This window comes from Stenella coeruleoalba (genome assembly GCF_951394435.1).
Source record: "Stenella coeruleoalba genome assembly, chromosome: X".
NCBI classification, from domain to species: Eukaryota; Metazoa; Chordata; class Mammalia; order Artiodactyla; family Delphinidae; genus Stenella; species Stenella coeruleoalba.
Window position 1 is genome coordinate 14,277,974 of NC_137152.1, and position 19,498 is coordinate 14,297,471.

The following is a 19,498-nucleotide window of genomic DNA, read 5'->3' on the forward strand; positions in this document are numbered from 1 at the left end:
ACATACTCCCACTGAGATTCAATAATTATTAGCATTTTAGCACACTTTCTTTTCCCTATCTTTTCTTTTTCCTATACCATTTGAAAGTAGGTTTGAAGACATCAACTCGTCTCCTAAATACTTCTGTAGGCATCGCTCAAAAATAAATGCAATCTACACCACCACAATGCTATCATCACACCTAAGAAAATTAACAATAACTGCATTAATGACAGGTTTAAATTTTTTCAATTTTGTTTTCAATGATACTCTAATCAAACATTTGTGAAACCCTTGGGGTTTCTTAGAATGAAGTTTGAAAACCACTTTTCTAGAGTAATAACCTAGAAAGCACAGGCCCATCTGAGAAAAAACGGATCAGTCTTTAATATAAGAGTAACTAACAAAGCTTGACTCCCACTGCCCCCCACCAACAGACCCAAATAGTATTCTATAGCCTTGTGTATCACATCCATCACACATTAGAATACCTACCTGCATACGCAGATACATGCTAAGGTCTATGAATTGGTTAATATCCTTTAGTAATTGACAAGCTGGGAAGTGTGCCTATGTGAACACTTCTGTTCTCAAGCCCACAGTTTGTAAATTTGGTAACAGCTTTTCTTATTAGTATTTTTAGGCAGATCAAAAGGGTGTTAAAACAATAATTACTCTAGGAGCCCAGTAAGTAAGTATAAGTACAGGATACTGCATTGTCAGGCACCACAAAAACACATCAATGTGTTATATCTTCCTTAAATAGACATCATTCATCACTTAAGTAAACCAATTAATTTGAAAACAAAAGCGCTAATAGAGAAAAGTGATATCCACTAAAATGTACATTTTATTTCAGGAACATCACTTTTAAGAAAGTGACTTACTTGGAAATTCACTTAAATGGTGCCATTAAAAACTTGAAGTACCAACATCCTTGAGAAATGATTATGTTAGCAATGCAAATGTACAAGTGCCTCCTCAAGCTGGGCTTGAACGGTCCTGTCCAAGTCAGATATCTGTTAGGCAGGGCCTTTATCTGGCCATTTAGGGATAAGGATGATATACTGGACCATGAGCATGCATATATATGTTCCTCTCTCTCGCTCTCTCTCTGGCGCACGCGCGCGTGCTTTCTCACACACGCGTACGGGCGCGTGCACACACATCACTCTTCCTGTGTTTGAGATGGGAAAAGAAAAGAAACCTACCGTTGCCTACATCTCGAACGCTGGCATTTCCTTTAAACAGACATCTAAAATAGCTTTTGTTTAAAACAACATGGATTTCAAGGATTAAAAAGCAAGTATTTCAAGGGTCATGTGACAGGTGGAATGTAAGAACAAGGAAGTTCATTCCACTAAACACAACCCACTGTGGTCCAGCCCCTGCTTCCCAAGCCTGATCTGGATGCCAAAGACCATCCCTGATGGTATCACTTGTGACTCAGATTGAAGGGAGGCTAGTGCTCTCCTTGTAGCCAGAGGGAAAGTCATTCCCCCTCCCATGGACTGTCCCTCAAATCTCTAAATTACAAGTCAAGGGAAAAACCAGTCACCCTGCACTTGTCAATGCAGTGAACTAAGCAGAGCAGAGCTAAAGTTACTACAGCCAGTAGATTCCACATCTTTTTGAATTGTGACCTGAATAAGAAACCACATTTTACATGGCAACCCAGTTCCTAAATACAGTATAGATTCCCAACTAAGACAAACATTTTCCAAAATAATACCGCCCTCTGATATTTTCTATTTCATTTTTTTAAAATGCTAGTCCCAACTCATTAAACTGACGTCACCACCACTGATGGGAAATGACCTGCAGTGTGAAAGACACAATGCTAGAGGGCCAAACCCCAAACTGTATTTTTGTACTAGAGTGGATTCACAGAAGATCTTTGGCGCTGGCTTTACTTAGAGCTGACTAAAATCCCTCTATTTGCCAATGGAACCTTTTCTGAAAATATGTCCAGCTGAGATCTCAGGGCCAGCCTGGTCCCAACTGCATAACGGTCCCTTTCAGCACTTTTCTTTTAGATCACGTATTCCATTCTCTGTGAATATTACTTGAATTAAAATTAGCCTTTTTAAATTATGCGTACATTTACATTGTAAATGATCCAAACAATAAAGCCTCTCCACACCTACTCTTATCCACTGCCCAGAAAAGCCACAGTAAACATCCAGACAAGTATCTTTAGTCTTTTGTGATGCATTCACGTATTACCCATAACCACACATAAATGGTTTTTAATAATGCAAATAGAATTACATTACATTTACTGTTCTGTGACTTGCTGTCTGAACTTAAGAGATATGTCTTTGTGAGTCAGGACAAATTTTAAATCAGTTTATGTAGACTGCATTCTTTTTTTCAATAGTACTTTGTTGAGGAATGATTTATATACAATAAATGCACATAAGTACAGCTTGAGGACTGTATATCCTCGTGTGACCACCATCCAGATCAATATGTAGAATTTCCACCTCCTCTGAAGGATTCGCTCATACCCCTTTAAGTCAATACCACTGCCCACAGAAGTAACCACTACTCAGACTTCCAACACCAAGCATTAGTTTTCCTATGAAACTTCACATTCACGGACTCATATAGTAACTATTCTTCTGTGTCTGGATTCTTTCATGCCACATACCTTTGAGATTCATCCATGTTTTTGCACATATCGGTAGTTTTGCGTTTTTTTTGTTTTTGTTGCTGAGTGGTATTCCCACTACAATTGGGGTTGTTTTCAGTTTGGGGCTCTTGTGAATGAAGCTACTATGAACATTCTTGTAGAAACTTTTCTGTGGACATGTGCACTCGTTTCTCTTGAGAATATACTTATAATTGTTGGGTCATAGGTAGTGTATGTTTAACTTTATTAGAGACTACCAAGCATTTTTCCACAGAGACTAAACCATTTTATACTCCTACCAACAGTGTATGGAGTTCCAATTGTTCCAATCCTCTCCGGCACTTTGCACTGTCAGTCCTTTGCATTGTTAGCCATTCTGGTGGATGCATGCTGGTATCGCCTCACAATTTTAATTTGCATTTCCCTGATGACCAGTGATATTGAGCACTTTTTCACGTGCTTATTGGCCATTCCTGTATTTTCTTTTATGAAGTGCCCATTCAAGAATTTTGCCCATTTTAAAATTGGGTTGCTCATCGTTTTGTTATCAATTTATAGAATTTTTAACATATAATGGATACCAGTCCTCTATCAGACACATGTATTGTGAATACTTTCAGTCTAGGGCTTGCTTTTCACATTAGTATCTGCCACATTCTTTTTAATGGATGCACATTTTTCCCACTGTAGTAGCAGTTTCTTAATTTATGTTACCATTATCTATTAATGGATATTTACACTCATAGGGAAAATTTTGTGCTTCAGTGGAAAACTGTACATTGTTTAGAGAACACTGCTCTTGGTTATCTGATTCTGATTTTCCATTCTATAAATTGTATATAACTGATAGCAATGCAAAATAATTCTTATCTATAGACGTGCAAATAAATTGTCTGGTGAAGATTCAATTGACTTTCCTCCCCAGTTATGGGAAAAGCCAATTTTTTCTTCATTTGCACTTTAATTTCAATATTTCTAATCTGTAAATGTGTCTGTTCTTTGGATTGTCCTTTAAAATGGTTGTGACATCTAATGAGTTCCCTCATTAGTAATGAGTTAATAAAATCTCTAACGTGTTCCTTTTATATCTGTACATGAGGCATATTTTACCTTTTAAAAAATTATTCTTTAACACATTGTTTCTAATTTTTTATCTTGTTACAGAGGATGCTGCAACCCTTACTGCACATTTATCTCTGCATAGAAGTCTCAAGACTAAGAAGTCCTCATGCTCTCTCACACTCCAAATCAAACCAACTTTGAGGAATGGATTTAACAAGTTCAGCTACATGAAGGCACAGAAGACGAATAGACAGAACTTGTACCGTAACAAGGGGAAAGGTCTAATTAGGCTCAAACCAAAGAAATCAAACTAATGGTAGAATTTCAAGCATAGTAAGACAAGGTGAACGAGGAATGCCTTTGTTTATTGGGCACCTACTAATCCCAGACTACTATGTTAGGCACTGATGACACAACCTTTGCCATCAAGAAGTTCAGGAATTAGTGGTTTACAGGACTGTTAAAAGAGGTAGGAAAGACAAGGTCAAAGACAGTGCCACCAAAGATCAAGGAAACAGACACTGGAGGCCTCAGCTTGAAGCACCAAGGTGGAAAATTCTCACAAGATTACTGGGAAGCTGATGAAGAATCTCTGAAAATCCCCAACCCTACACTGACGCGTCTGCAGCGGTGAAGTTTGTGATTCTCATGAGTTCTTCAGGAAGCTTCTGTAAATCTCAGTCTGCCCATATGTCCCAGCTGTGGAGAAAAACGGCTTCTTTTCTTCTACCTTCAAACTTCAGGCCAGTTCCTCTCATCAACAAACTCTAAACCAGAACTATACTGAGACAGGGGTTCTGGGAAATGTGGTTCTCAGCTTCTCTTCTGCAAAGCAGAGATTCTAGAAGGGGGAGGTGGTGATGCTGAGTTGAGACCTGGCACACAGCTGGGGCTCACTACGTGGTGACCATCACCCCTGCCGTCCATGAAGTGGCAGGGACACTGAGCAAGTGTTCAACTTCCCAGCATTTGAAAGTACAGCTGACCCTTGAACAACCCAAGTCTGAGCTGTGCGGGTCCACTTATGCGTGGATTTTTCCCAATAGTAAATACTACAGTACTACACAATCCACGGTTGGTTGAATCCGCAGATACGATACCTCAGATTTGGAGGAACTGCATGTACAGAGGAACCAGGTATACGGAGAGAGCCAACTATAAATTATACATGGGTTTTTAACTTTGCAGAGGGTCAGAGCCCCTAACCCCCAGTTGTTCAAGGGTCAACTGTACCATTTTTCTTGTAGGATTTCTGTCCATTGATTGTCCAGTCTCCCCTTTCCCCTACTTCATTGTGCAGGGGCCAAACAAGGACTCTGCAGTCACAATCCTAGAAGGCAACTGCTGAATAATTCAGTAGTATTGAAAAATACATGAAAGGATTTACAGGTTTGTACTAACAATCCTAGCATAAAAGTGAGACTTGAGGTCTAGCCCTGGCTTTGGCACTAGCAGCTCTATGATTTGGGGAAAACCACTGAACCTTCTTATAGCTGTTTCACTGAAAAATTCAAAAGGCTGTGATACTGAGAAGAGCACATCATGTCTGGGGTGTTCTTCCCAAGAATGCAAAACCTCAGTCCAATCATGAGAACACATCAGACAAACTCAAATTGAGGGACATTCTACAAAATGACTGACCAGTACTCCTCAAAAGTGTCATGGTCAGGAAGAACAGAAAGACTGAGAACTGCCACAGATGGGAGGAGACTAAGGAGACATGAGAATTAAATAAAATTTTAAAAAAGTCAATCTTGGATTGACTCCTGGAAGCAAAAAAGAATTTTAACGGAAAACCTGGTGAAATACAAATAAAGTCTGGAGTTAATAGCATTGTACCAATGTTAATTTGTGAGTTTTGATAACTGTATCACATTTACGTAAGCTGTTAACATTAGGGGAAGCTGGGTGAAGGATGTATGGAAACTCTCTGTACTATTTTTGCAACTCTTCTGTAAATCCAAAATTATCCCAAAATAAAATGTTAAAAATTAAAACCGTGCTATTTAAATGGTATCAAAATTGAATTCATCATTTTGTACTGGGCCCTAAGAATTATGTAGCTGGTCCTGCATGGAAGTGTTACCAAAGCTGTTGCCCCAGAAACAAGTAAACTTGCAGAAAAGCATATCCTCTAGCTGTGTTCACAGGACAAGAACAAGAGAGTCCATCCGCAAGAAAACTGGTGAAACTTATTCAGCTTCAAAAGTGGGACAAAGGTTGCCCTGCAGCTCATTAGCATCTCACTGTAATCTTAAGATCTCTGCCTGTCCTCACCATGATGGTTTGACCTGCTTCAGACCCAAATGCCAAAGGACCATACAAGGGCAGAAAAGAGGTGGCATCCCAGTTCCAGGAAGAACCCCACCTATTCCCAGAAAAATCAATGTATATGACTCCCTCTCATTAACCTTGCCCTTAAAATCTTGTCTTAACCATCACCCAGGTGAGAAGTTGATTGGCGACCTAAGTTCCCGCTTCTCCATCCTCAGGCCACTCAATTATGTTTGCCCTCAAGCATAACTGCCCTCAGCTTCGATCTCAGCTTGGGTTTAGTTTTTGGCTGTCAGAACCTGAACAGAAAAAGAACCTTCTCCCTGAGGCAGGGGGGCCTTGGCCGGGCTAGGGCCCAAGTGGGGGTCCAGACGGCCTAATTCGGTAACAGAAATATATGGAAAACTGGGTAAAACCCGTTTCCCGTGATGCAAAATAATGAAGCGGCAACAAAACAATTCCCATGAGCTCCAGGGGAACCTGGAAGGAGCAGAGGTAAGAGCTGCTCCATCTGACGGGTCTTGTGGACAGAAATGAGGATGGTTCTGAGCCAACGACTAAGGAGCAGATGGGACAAATAACTATCTCAGCTGATGGCTAAGAAAAATGACCAGAAACTGATTCTGAAACCCTCCCCCCAGCCCTGGCACTGTGTAAGACCCCCTACAACAAAGGAGCAATTCTGATGAAAACCCCTGCCAGCTGGTATTCTCCCAAACCTATCTCCGTTCACGTCCTCGGTTCTCTCCTTGTAGTTCTGGGAAACTCACAAGCCTTGTGTGACTAAGGCTAAGTTTCCACTCCAGCACGTGGAGGCTGAAATCGGAGACTAAGGGTGACGTCACCAAGTTGGCGTCACACGTCACTCCGACTTCGCTCACCCTCTCAGGAACAACCAACGACCATTGGTTAACCGGACACCACTGAGAGCAGCCTAGAACGCGGGTGTGAAGGGTGAGGCGGAAGCACCCTCTGCACAGCAGAGACCAAGACAGACGGCATAGAAAGGTCAGAGAAGCGGCTACACACACCACACTGCCCCTCCCCCAGGCCAGCGCAGCCCCACACGGTCATCTCCCCTGAGCCTCCGGGTCCTCCAGTGCGAAAAGGGCGGGCTTGGGGGGAGAAGCCAGCTCGCCCAGCACTGTGGGTCACTGTGTGGGAGCCCCTACTCCAGTCTCGCCCCACAGGGCTTGCCCGGTGGGAACCTGCCTGTGACCGAGAAGGGGCCGAGGGACTGGCAACAACCAGCACTTGGACCTGGGCTGAGTTCGTACCTGTAGCGCCCGAGCAGTAGTCCCAAGCAGCCGCCCTGCTCAGCTGCCGCACTCTGACCGGGGAACTCGGTGGGACCCTTAAACGAGGATTTCTGCTGGCCCTAGAGCCTGACTTGCCCACCCAGGCAAGGAGCTGAGGAGAGCGTCTCCCGACCCCGTCTCACCAGAAGAGCGGACACCTGGAAGCCGCGCAGCCAACAGCGCGGGAGCTGAGAGGTGGGTGGGCGGGGCTGACAGCCTCCCGAGAAAAGCCGGAATCGCGTGGACGGTTCACGTGCTACCGCCCAAGTGGGGGGAATTAATTCAGAGCCGAGGCTGAGAGTAGTTGCCGGCCCACCCTGCTTGGAAAGCCTGGCGTTACCCAACCCGGTCCTGCTAAGGCAAGTGAGCTAAAACAGAGCCCTGCCCACTGTGACTCCCGAGGGTGGGGCGGGGCGGGGCGATTGGCCCAAAGGGGCTGGAAAGATTACCTGAAAGCTGTGTAACCAAAACAGAAATTAAGTTGTTATAGAAAAATAACGTTTCTTGCCCACCTGTGTTGGTGTCCTGAGATTTAAACCTGTCATCCGTCAATCTTTCAGATTAATTTTGCTAATTATTTGAGATTACCAATTATTCCATCTCAAAGTGGATGAGCAGATTTTTTTTATCATGGTGAAAAAATTCATTGCACATTTAACGTATTAAAATAAGTTAGGGTGAAGGAAGGAGTGACAAGTGCTTTTTAGTCCTACACAAGAGTGAATGTGGTTAGACTGCTACTGTTGCAGAATGCTGCAAAGATAATACTTTACTCGATGTGGATATGGGCTATAAAGAAAGGCGAAAACCAGAGCTGAACATCGAAGCCTTGATGACCAAAATTAAAATACTGGCATATATTTAAATAAATATTAAAGTATAAAATAATATGCTTTAGTAACACTTATGTTTTACCCACGAAGGACAAAACACTTCCGAAGTTTTCAACATCCTTTCAATTATATCCACAATTATCATTACCGGGTTAAACTACTTCTGTTTTGCTTATCAAGCAAGAAACCAAACATTCTCACTGTGCCACATTTATGAAACTGGCTGGAAAATGTTATCATTAAATTAAAAACACTATAGATGACATTAGTAAAAGTTCTATAAAATTACTACATTAAAAAAAACAAGCGTCTGTATTAAGAATATTTTAAATGTTTATTCATTGTATTTATTTGGAAAACAAAATATATTAACGATACATTTATCAAAAACAAGTCTTATGAGCAGACATTTAAAGTCTTTAACGTTGGACTGATACAATAACAAAACTGACCTGTGAAATGTTGTAGATAGAAAAGGTCTAATTTAGTTTAAATAAGATCTGAAACACCTTTATGAAACTTATTTTGCTCAGTGTGATTTTAAAGAAGTTATGTGTATATTACTATGACTCAAACTGTGGGGACGGTTTTAAACACTTAAAAAAAAAATAAAGTGCATTCTAAACTGTGCTATGCAGTATAGTAGCCACTATTCACATGTGACTTTAAATTTTAATTAGCTAAAATGAGCTATAATTTAAAATCTAATTCCTCCATCTAATTAGCCACATCTCAAGTGCTCAAAAGCCACACGTGGCTAGCTATTACCATATTGGACAATGTAAAATTATAGAATATTACCAACATAATGGAAAGTTCTATTGGACAGGGCTGGTCAAATAACATATAAGCAACCACCATAATAAAGTTAATCATATAAATCTTGAAAAACTTCTGTAAATATGAAGTTTTTGTTTTTGTAATTTTGCTTCTAATCCAGGGAATCTTTCAGATACCATAAAATACAAATCAAATTTGAAATCTGCATATACAATTTGAAATTTAATCTTGCCTAGGATATAAATTTACTTTTCTATATTAACTCTATTACTACTAGTTTGTAAAATATTTTGTGAAACTGAATGGTGAAGCCAAAGACTAATTTAGATGAATTAATCTGAAGTTAAAAGTCTGGAAGACTTTTTGGCTTCAGTTATCTACTTCTTAAGACCACTGTAGGCATAGCCTAAACATATAAAGATATGCATAGAAATAGTATAGTTTTATTAAACTAAAGGCAACTAATAGCAAATTATTTATTTGAAGAACAGAGTCTTAAAATTATATCTTTATAAAACTATATTATACTTCACTAAAATACTCAAAGTTGAATTTAATTTTCAAAAGATATATCATGAAAATATGTATTCTACCAACTGATCACATAAAACCATCTTAAACTATCTCACAAGTCACAAAAATAACAAGACTTCACACAAACTATCCTGTTTGACCTACTTATTACTTTCTATTGAATTTCTTCTTTGCCTTATTAAAAAACAGAATTTAATTAATGTCTATTATCTAAGACAAAGCCATGGGTCACAAGCAAATGGACATAACTAAAGATTGAACTCTTACAAGGAGAAAATTTGCTCTTTGAACAAGGAACACTATAAAACAGATGTAACTGAGGACTGTTCAACAGGTTGAAAGATGGCATTGTAACTGACAAAATGTTTCTTAAACACAAATGATCAAAAAATGAAATTATATAATATTTCCTATGGCTGAAACATTCAAGAACTTTAAAATAAAGTGCTTAAGTTAAAAATAAAATCCTAGTAAACAACAAGGATTTACTGTACAGCACAGGGAATATCTTGTGATAACCTATAATGGAAAAGAATCTGAAAAGGAATACATATGTATGTATAACTGAATCATTTTGCCGTACACTAGAATCTAACACAACACTGTAAATCAACTACACTTCAATAAAAAAAAAAAATTCCTAGGAAGGGAGTAAGCAGGAAGCCTTCATGGAGGAAGTGCCATTCAGTGTGAGGATTCAGATGTGACAGTAGGCAGGGGAGGCAGGAGTGGCCAGGCTGGGGAGCCAGTGGATTGCACCCTGAGTATTAAAAAAAAAAATTATATTTATGAGCAAAATGGAATGACTTTTTAATTCTACAGTAATCCCACCAATATCCTTTAAGATCATTTTTTTCTAATTGAATTCCTGATAAAATTTTTTTTCATTTAAACTTTGTAAAATTTAAACTTGTATGCATTTCAACTAGAATTAATCATAAAACACAGTAAACATATTAAAACCTTTATGCAGACATTTCAGAAACCAAAAAAAAAGTTAGCGTCTAAATCTTGTCAGATTCTTTATATTCATAGTGATATATTCTTTTAATTTTTTTTCTTTATACAGCAGGTTATTAGTCATCAATTTTATACATATCAGTGTATACATGTCAATCCCAATTGCCCAATTCATCGCACCCCCACCCCCACCCCACCCACTGCTGCTTTCCTGGCTTGGTGTCCTTATGTTTGTTCTCTACATCTGTGTCTCAATTTCTCACCTGCAAACAGGTTCATCTGTACCATTTTTCTAGGTTCCATATATATGCGTTAATATATGATATTTGTTTTTCTCTTTCTGACTTACTTCACTCTGTATGACAGTCTCTAGATCCAACCACGTCTCAACAAATGACCCAATCTTGTTCCTTTTTATGGCTGAGTAATATTCCATTGTATATATGCACCACATCTTCTTTATCCGTTTGTCTATCGATGGGCATTTAGCTTGCTTCCATGACCTGGCTATTGTAAATAGTGCTGCAATGAACACTGGGGGGCATGTGTCTTTTTTTTTTTAACATCTTTATTGGAGTATAATTGCTTTACAGTGGTGTGTTGGTTTCTGCTTTATAACAAAGTGAATCAGTTATACATATACATATGTTCCCATATCTCTTCCCTCTAGCATCTCCCTCCCTCCCACCCTCCCTATCCCACCCCTCCAGGCGGTCACAAAGCACCGAGCTCATCTCCCTATGCTATGCGGCTGCTTCCCACTAGCTATCTACCTTACGTTTGGTAGCGTATATATGTCCATGCCTCTCTCTCGCTTTGTCACAGCTCACCCTTCCCCCTTCCCATATACTCAAGCCCGTTCTCTAGTAGGTCTGTGTCTTTATTCCTGTCTTACCCCAAGGTTCTTCATGACATTTTTTTCCTTAAATTCCATACATATGTGTTAGCATACGGTATTTGTCTTTCTCTTCCTGACTTACTTCACTCTGTATGACAGACTCTAGGTCTATCCACCTCATTACAAATAGCTCAATTTCGTTTCTTTTTATGGCTGAGTAATATTCCATTGTATATATGTGCCACATCTTCTTTATCCATTCATCCGATGATGGACACTTAGGTTGTTTCCATCTCCGGGCTATTATAAATAGAGCTGCAATGAACATTTTGGTACATGACTCTTTGTGAATTATGGTTTTCTCAGGGTATATGCCCAGTAGTGGGATTGCTGGGTCACATGGTAGTTCTATTTGTAGTTTTTTAAGGAACTTCCATACTGTTCTCCATAGTGGCTGTACCAATTCACATTCCCACCAGCAGTGCAAGAGGGTTCCCTTTTCTCCACACCCTCTCCAGCATTTATTGTTTCTAGATTTTTTGATGATGGATATATTCTTAAATTTAAATTACTTCAATGGAACCAGAAAGTCTGCTAATATGATTTTCTATGTTGACTCTTAGCAAACTTCGGTGATAAAATATTATCAGGAGTTAATTAAAAGAATTCTGTTCTTATCAGAAGTAGATCAAAAGAACATAGGTCTCATCTCTGGAAAGCTTATGTTAAACAGTATTATGTCAATCCTATGAATCCCCTACTGATGGATGTATAAGAAAGCCAGGTGGCATGGACATATATACAGTACCAAATGTAAAACTGAGAGCTAGTGGGAAGCAGCCGCATAGCACAGGGAGATCAGCTGGGTGCTTTGTGACCACCTAGAGGGGTGGGATAGGGAGGGTGGCAGGGAGGGAGACGCAAGAGGGAAGAGATATGGGGATATATGTATACATATAGCTGATTCACTTTTTTATAAAGCAGAAACTAAATTGCAAAGCAAGTATACTACAATAAAGATGTTAATAAAAAAAGAAAAAAGAAAGCCAGCACGCATGTTTTGGTTATATGTAAACCATACCACCCTTCTGAATCAGTGTAGCTTAACCTAAGCTCTGCACTGCAGATTCACTTGACATATTGAGTGTCTATTACCTGCAAGTTCCTATGCTTGGAATTATGATTTGCCTATCCAACTGCGGCTGTCTACATCACTACCTGTATCTGTATCACTGACACTCAGATTTCATCTGTCATTAACAGCTAAATGTACTATTCTTATTCTACATTAAAACAGCAATAAAAATGATCTTTAGGAGTTTACAACCATTCCTTTTTTCAGAGGTTCTTACTGCAATATTGCCCATCACTTTATTCATGAGATGAAACGTTACACGTCTTCATAATGCAATTGTGCCTCCCTTGTGGGCAAACAAAGAACATAGGTTATTTCTTTAGGTGTGAATGCTGAACTACAATGCCACTACATCAGGCTAATTTTTGAATTAATAACTTGAGAAACTTAAAGGATGGTACAATAGTGAAAAAAAAAAGTTGGATGACTGACATTCAAGTACTTCAGTCAGCTAAGCCAGTATCTCTTGGCTCTGACTCTGTCGAAGGAGTCGTTTCTGGAAGCGGCTGTGATTTGGATGTGGACTTCTTGTGGTCATATCTAAGACTACAAATACAACTATTGATAGCTGTCACACAGAATTTCCAGTCATATCCAGTTTCTGATAGATCACAAGTCGGGTAGATGTCTTGGAGAAATTCTGGTGGTAAAGTCCAAAAATATAACAGTTAATTAGAAATCACTTCTCAGAGAAATGAATTTATTCAACCTTAGTACTATTGCTATGTCTGTGAAAGGGTCATTAAGACTTTAATTAATTAAAACACATGGACTATAGCTATTATTAAATTAGCTGAACAAATCTTTTCATCAGAAAGGATAGTAATATGAAATAGCACCATTCTTAAAGCACACAAAAAATACCAAAATACCCCATGATCTGGTTATGTAGCAAGGTCTGCTCTCTTTAGTACCCAACATAAACTTTTCTTATTCTTAAATTTATTAAACACGCATCTAGTATGTTATTCATCATATCAAATAGAGACATGCTAATAAGGTTCTAGTACCCTAGAGGCTGCAGTGTCTTTCATACTTTTAGAGGCAAAAAGCTATAACTGCTAAATTTTTTGGCACTGCTTGGTTTATCTCAGACAAAAGGAATGAGAGTCTTTAGATCTTGCAGTTAAATGAAAACTTCTATAACAGAGCAACATAGCTCAAGGAGCACTCAAGAGAAAGTGGGAGGACAAAGGGAAAGGTGGGGAAGAGGGTGCTAACTAGAAGAGCAGAGCTACTCTTGGATACTTTCTTAGGTAATTTCCTAAGTACCTTTGAGCTCTTAGAAAAGGATCTGGCAATCACTACAGGCCAGCATTAGTTGGCTACATTAATGTCATTTGTTTTTTGATAGGATTAATTGGCTAGGAAATCAGGACAATGCCATAAACTGAGCATATATCTAAATTTTAGCAAGTCATGTGACAAAGTTAAAAAGCTTTCATACTCAAAGGTCTAATAGATCAGTGGTAGCCTGGAAGGAGGCTTTTAGTCATATGTCACTGGATTCAGTATCAAGCTCTATCCTGCCGTGCATTTTTATTAACAAAAAAGAAGTTATGGAAAACAGGCTTGCCCCATCTCCCAATGACAGCAAAGCTGGGACAGGTAACTAACAGACTGGAAGACAAGTACGTGCAAAGCTTTCAATAGACTGCAACAAGGAACCTAAATTGGTTGGTGTTTCCTAAAATGTATTCTCTGAAACACTAGTCATAAAAGAAGTTTCTTAGGGGGGGAAAGATTCTGGTTGTTCAAATAAGAAATGCTTAACTCCAGAGTTAGTCTCCACTGAAAAATCCCACAGTAAAGAGATACGCTGGGGACTTCCCTGGTGGTGCAGTGGTTAAGAATCTGCCTGCCAACGCAGGGGACATGGGTTTGAGCCCTGGTCTGGGAAGATCCCACATGGCGTGGAGCAACTAAGCACATGCGCCACAACTACTGAGCCTGCGCTCTAGAGCCCGCGAGCCAAAGCTACTGAGCCCACACGCCACAACTACTGAAGCTCGCACGCCTAGAGCCAGAGCTCCGCAACAAGGGAAGCCACTGTAATGAGAAGCCCCCACAATGAGAAGCCTGTGCACCACAACGGAGAGCAGCCCCCGCTCACCACAACTAGAGAAAGCCCACGTGCGGCAGCGAAGGCCCAACGCAGCCAAAAATCAATTAATTAATTATTTTAAAAATGAGAGACGTGCTGAATCAAAGGTGACAGATGCAGATTTGGTGAGGCACATAAATAAGGGAGGTGGCAACACATAAGGCAACAGAGGGTCAAGACCATGGAGATCTAGGCAGGCTGGACAGCTAAAGGCATTCAAAACATGTTTTAAAACAGAGTCAAATGAAGCAGATCTATGGACTGAGGCCCTTGGGGTGCCAGATCAAGATCTTTCCTAGCCATTTGACTAAAAAGCACTTTATTCAGGAAGAACCTATTAATATTCAGCTGTCTTCAAGAAACATAGTTTGGGGAATGCTGCTCTACACTAACAGGATAAAATGCAGGAGGAATAAATATAAAATCCTACATTCACATTAAAAAAATACTAACAGTATAAACAGGAACAGCCTAAATACTAACAATAGAAGTACTGGATAGTAAAGCACTATAGACTTTAAAGAATCTTTCATTTAAAAAAAGTTAATAAAATAAAATAAAAAGTATTGGATAAATGTCAGTATATAGAAAAACAGATCTAGGGGTTTAGATAACCATACATTTTTAAATGGCAAGTGCCATTTAGGCTGCACTGACAGCCTTGTAGGTAATAGTACTATTGCATTCTGGGTTAGCTTGAGCACATATGAAGTTAGTCACTGAACGAGATCATGAAAGATTAGGACAATATTTATATGAGGAATTACTGAACAAAATGGAGATATTTAACTGTAAAAGTTTAAGACTTTGTGGGGAAAAGCTAGGAATAACACTTATTCTCCAATCCTCAAACACTTAGTCTCCAATCCTCAAACACTTAGTCTCTAATCCTCACACTTCCATGTAGAGGGATCTCTAAATGGGAACGTTTAGAAGAACTGGGCATGTATGATTCAAAAATAAAGCTGATATTTTAATCTCCACCTGCCAGATTCTAGTGGCTGTCACTCACTTGGTTCTGAACTTGAAAGTGGGAGGAGAGGGTATATCTATTCTCTCCTAATGCATACAGCAGGAAGTGATAGCTGTCTTTAAATACTTGAAGGCCTATCATGTGAAAAGTGATTAGATCCACCCAATTTAGCTCTAGAAGGAATAAGTAGGACAAATGTGCATTACTCGCAGGGAGGTAAATTTTGAGTCACTTGGAAGAAGAACTTTCTCATGAATTAGAACCCTTTTAAAATGTAGTGGACTGCCATCAACAGAAGTGTTCAAACCAAGGGGAGGCAACTATATGCCAAAGCTGAGATGGGAACTCCTGCTCTGGGTGAGAAGCTGTATTAGAGGACCTAATGTACTCCCTATTGCTAAGACTTTACAGTTCTGTTATGCTCAGAAATGGACGGGACGGGGCAGGAGTAAGGGTTGTTTGCTGATTGCAAATCTGCAGCCTTCTAACTTTCTCCATATGGACCATTCTTTAAAGAGACCTTAAGTGATAACTGAACTCTCAGAGAGCATCACGTAACAGTTTCTTAGGTGAAATCAATACCTTTGGCTACTGGACATATTTCTCTTTGCCTATTAATTTCCAGAAGAGTTCCCCCAAAATAATAAAATATTAGGATAAGAAGTGATATGAGAATAGAAGCATAATCTGGTTTACCAACTGCTGATACCGATCAGCAATCAGCAGTTAAAATACATGAGTTAGATCTCAAAAGCATAACGTTGGGTGATAAAAAAATTTAAAAAGGATATGTACTATATATTCCCATTTATGTACATTAAAACAACTACAAAACAATATTACATATCAACAGAGGTAGCAAAAGTATAAAATATGCATGGGAATGATATATCCACCTCCAAGACTGTGATTACTTTTGGGGAGAAAGACAGGGGAAACAGATGATGGGATGGAGTTTTAATGTTATCAGTAATGATTTATTATTTTAAAAAACCTAGAGCACAAAAAGCAAAATATATCTATACTGGGTAGACAGATGTTAATTTATTACTATATTATTTTCTATATATTTCTGTATGTTTTAAATAGTTGATACTGAACCAATACTTCTAAAGATGTTATGTTAGAGCCCATAAAGCCTAGTTCTCTTACTAGTGCAGGAATCTCCTCACATCTCTGGTCATTCAGCAGTTACTCTGAGCCTTTTCATTCTCCAAATTCATCGTGTCCTCATATTAAAGTAAAATATGCTTTCTTGTCAGCTTCTCCTCCCTGGGCCTGGCTCTGCCCCCCAGGACAATGATGATTCTACTGTATTCTCTCTGCTGAAATGACTTACATGGCTGCCCTTCTACAAAGGAGTAGAACTTTGAGTCTTATGGGAAATTTGTTAAAATATGCCCTAAGTGGATAGTATGTCAAACTCATGCTGAATATTTTTCACTACAAAAGACATCTTCTTGATTTGTAATATAATTCATTAAGGGATAAAACAAAACAAAATACACAGAATAATATTTTTAGTCCACTTTTAAGGAACTAATCTATTCCAGACATTAAAGAACTCTAAAAGTCACCTTCTACCTCTCATTTAAAAAATTTTTTTTAAATTAGAAAGACATTATTTCTTCTATAAACACCTTCACTTCTAAACTGGTTACAAACTCTGTGTTCTTTTCTTACTATAAGGTAAGAGGAATTGAGTTGTGGTTTTTTGCATGGTGGGTTAGTTCAGTGATGTTCAAGTTGCAAATTATGACCAATTACTAGGTCATGAAATTAGTGATAGCAGCACTTAAAAAAAAGTAATAGAAAACATTGGAATGTAATTCTCATAGGAAGAGTAAGAACTGTTTGTGAAATTTTTGCTTCAGTTTTTTAAAAATCACACACATACTCAGTCACAATGTAAAATATATTTCTTACTATGGGTTGCAGGTAAAAAAAAAATGGAAACCATTTGGATTAGATGATAGCAAATGCTTATGAAAGGTGCTATGAGCCAGATTTCTTTAGTTTAGTGTGAAACACAAGTGTTCTTCAAATCTGATGGATGTGAAACGTGTGATATGAAGGGAGGAACCTGCCAACTGAGATTGGGCCGGGGCTCAGAACTATATCTTTACTGGGTACCAGTGACACAAGTAAGGAATATTCTGCTTCCTGCTTGGTCTAAATTTAAAATTTCACAGAATTGCTTCTGGAAGCTTTATTATTTCATCTATTTACGTCGTAAATAAAGACTACACTATGCTCGTGTGCACAAGGAAAAACTAGCAAATTAAACCTGCTGTGCTATTGTTGACACTTCTGCAAATTGACAAAGCCCAGCAGCTTCGACCTTGAAACGAAGGTGTTTGAGTTTCCATACATCTGGCAATTCATACCAAAAGCCACAGTCAATAATGCCTTTCCTGTTCTAATAAAGCTGCTCAAGACAGAGCAATTAGCTCTGAGAACCCAAATGCGAAAAGAAACACATTCATGAACCTGCTGCTTGTTATACCCAAATGACGGAATTAGTAAAAGATCTCCCTCTCTTCAAAATACACATAAACTGAACGAAGTTTTCTTTCTGTCCTTCTCTAACACACTTTGCTTCCATTTATTCTCACATACTCAACATGTAACATACCTCGGAGAGCGTTAATCTTATTGGCGTTAAGGGCACACGTGCCACGCCCCAGACTGCCATAGACATTACTTTTTATCAGGACTTCCTCTGTGAACAGGTTGCAAATAAGGTATCTGGCTGACAGCTCTGGGAGAGACTTTTCTTTTGCTATATTCAGAACTGATTTTGGCATCTGTATATTTCTACACGGATTTCCAAGATATTCTAGAAGCAAAAGAGAAAGAAGATGTCAATTTTCATGGCAAATGTTAGGTTCAAGTTTTTAAAAGGCTGTAACAGAAAAGTTGACTTTTCTGAAATTTTAGGCTCAAGAATTTGAGAGGTTAAAAAAATTAAAGCTTTAAGTTTTTAGTGTATCACGAGACAGCATGAGAAATGAGACAGGAATCACTTCTGATGTAATTACACATGCTCTGATTGTTCAAGAGGACAATTCAGTATTCTGCTACCTTTTAGGATACAATCAGTTTTAACATTACATTTGGTAACAAATTCTAAGTAGCTTTCTTAAAATTAATTTTTATTGTATCAAAAACTCTAAGTAGTTTTAATGAATTGTTTTCCTACTTATAGAAAAGGCTTTTTCAAAATTAAAAACCATGATTCTTACTAAAATATTTATAGTTTTTAAAATGTAGGTTTTTTATTTGGTATTAAACTCATCATTTAAAAATCAACAAACTCATCTTAAAATATCATATTTTAGATAACTTACTTGAACTGAAAAATAAATTTTAAGCCTGTTTTTATTTCTCAACTCTACAGCCTAATCATCACCATCTCTCTTCAGTCCATAGTGATTCAAATTAACCATACTTAAAAAATATTATATTGTACATATAACAAAGACTTATGTAAGAAAATATATTAGACAAATATGATATGATTCTTACAAGTTAATAAACATATTTTTCATCTTGGAACATCCATCATTTAATGGGCAAGAGTATAAATTGTTGAATCACCCAGATCCAACATTTAGCAAGAGAGATTAAATTATTTTAAAAATTCACTCAGTGGGTCCAAAGACTTAACATCTATAAGATTCATCTAGCAGTATTTATCAAGAGTCAGAAAAAAAGGTAAATACTGTTTAACCTGGTAAGTCGAATTTCTCCAAAGAAGATATACAGACTGCCAACAAACACATGAAAGAATGCTCAACATCATTAATCATTAGAGAAATGCAAATCAAAACTACAATGAGATATCATCTCACACCAGTCAGAATGGCCATCAACAAAAAATCTAGAAACAATAAATGCTGGAGAGGGTGTGGAGAAAAGGGAACAGTCTTGCACTGCTGGTGGGAATGTAAATTGATACAGCCACTATGGAGAACAGTATGGAGGTTCCTTAAAAAGCTACAAATAGAACTACCATATGACCCAGCAATCCCACTACTGGGCATATACCCTGAGAAAACCATAATTCACAAAGAGTCATGTACCAAAATGT

At 38.4% G+C, this 19,498-nt stretch overlaps 1 protein-coding gene across 12 annotated transcripts in view; it reads right to left on the reverse strand.

The window, feature by feature from the left end:
* Positions 1 to 8,510: 8,510 nt before the first annotated feature.
* Positions 8,511 to 19,498, reverse strand: part of BEND2 (BEN domain containing 2) — a 96,173-nt gene continuing 85,185 nt past the window's right edge. For 11 of the 12 annotated variants that reach the window (XM_079910641.1, XM_079910637.1, XM_079910644.1 and 8 more), the window contains exons 22-24: positions 18,041 to 18,244; positions 12,761 to 12,968; positions 8,511 to 10,155 (exon numbers count right to left, since the gene is read on the reverse strand). In XM_079910641.1, the coding sequence (XP_079766767.1) occupies positions 12,772 to 12,968; positions 18,041 to 18,244 (401 nt within the window). In that variant the 3' untranslated portion in view covers positions 8,511 to 10,155; positions 12,761 to 12,771. Of the gene's footprint in view, positions 10,156 to 12,550; positions 12,969 to 18,040; positions 18,245 to 19,498 lie in introns of those variants that run through there. The other variant, XM_079910639.1, reaches the window with a different exon arrangement.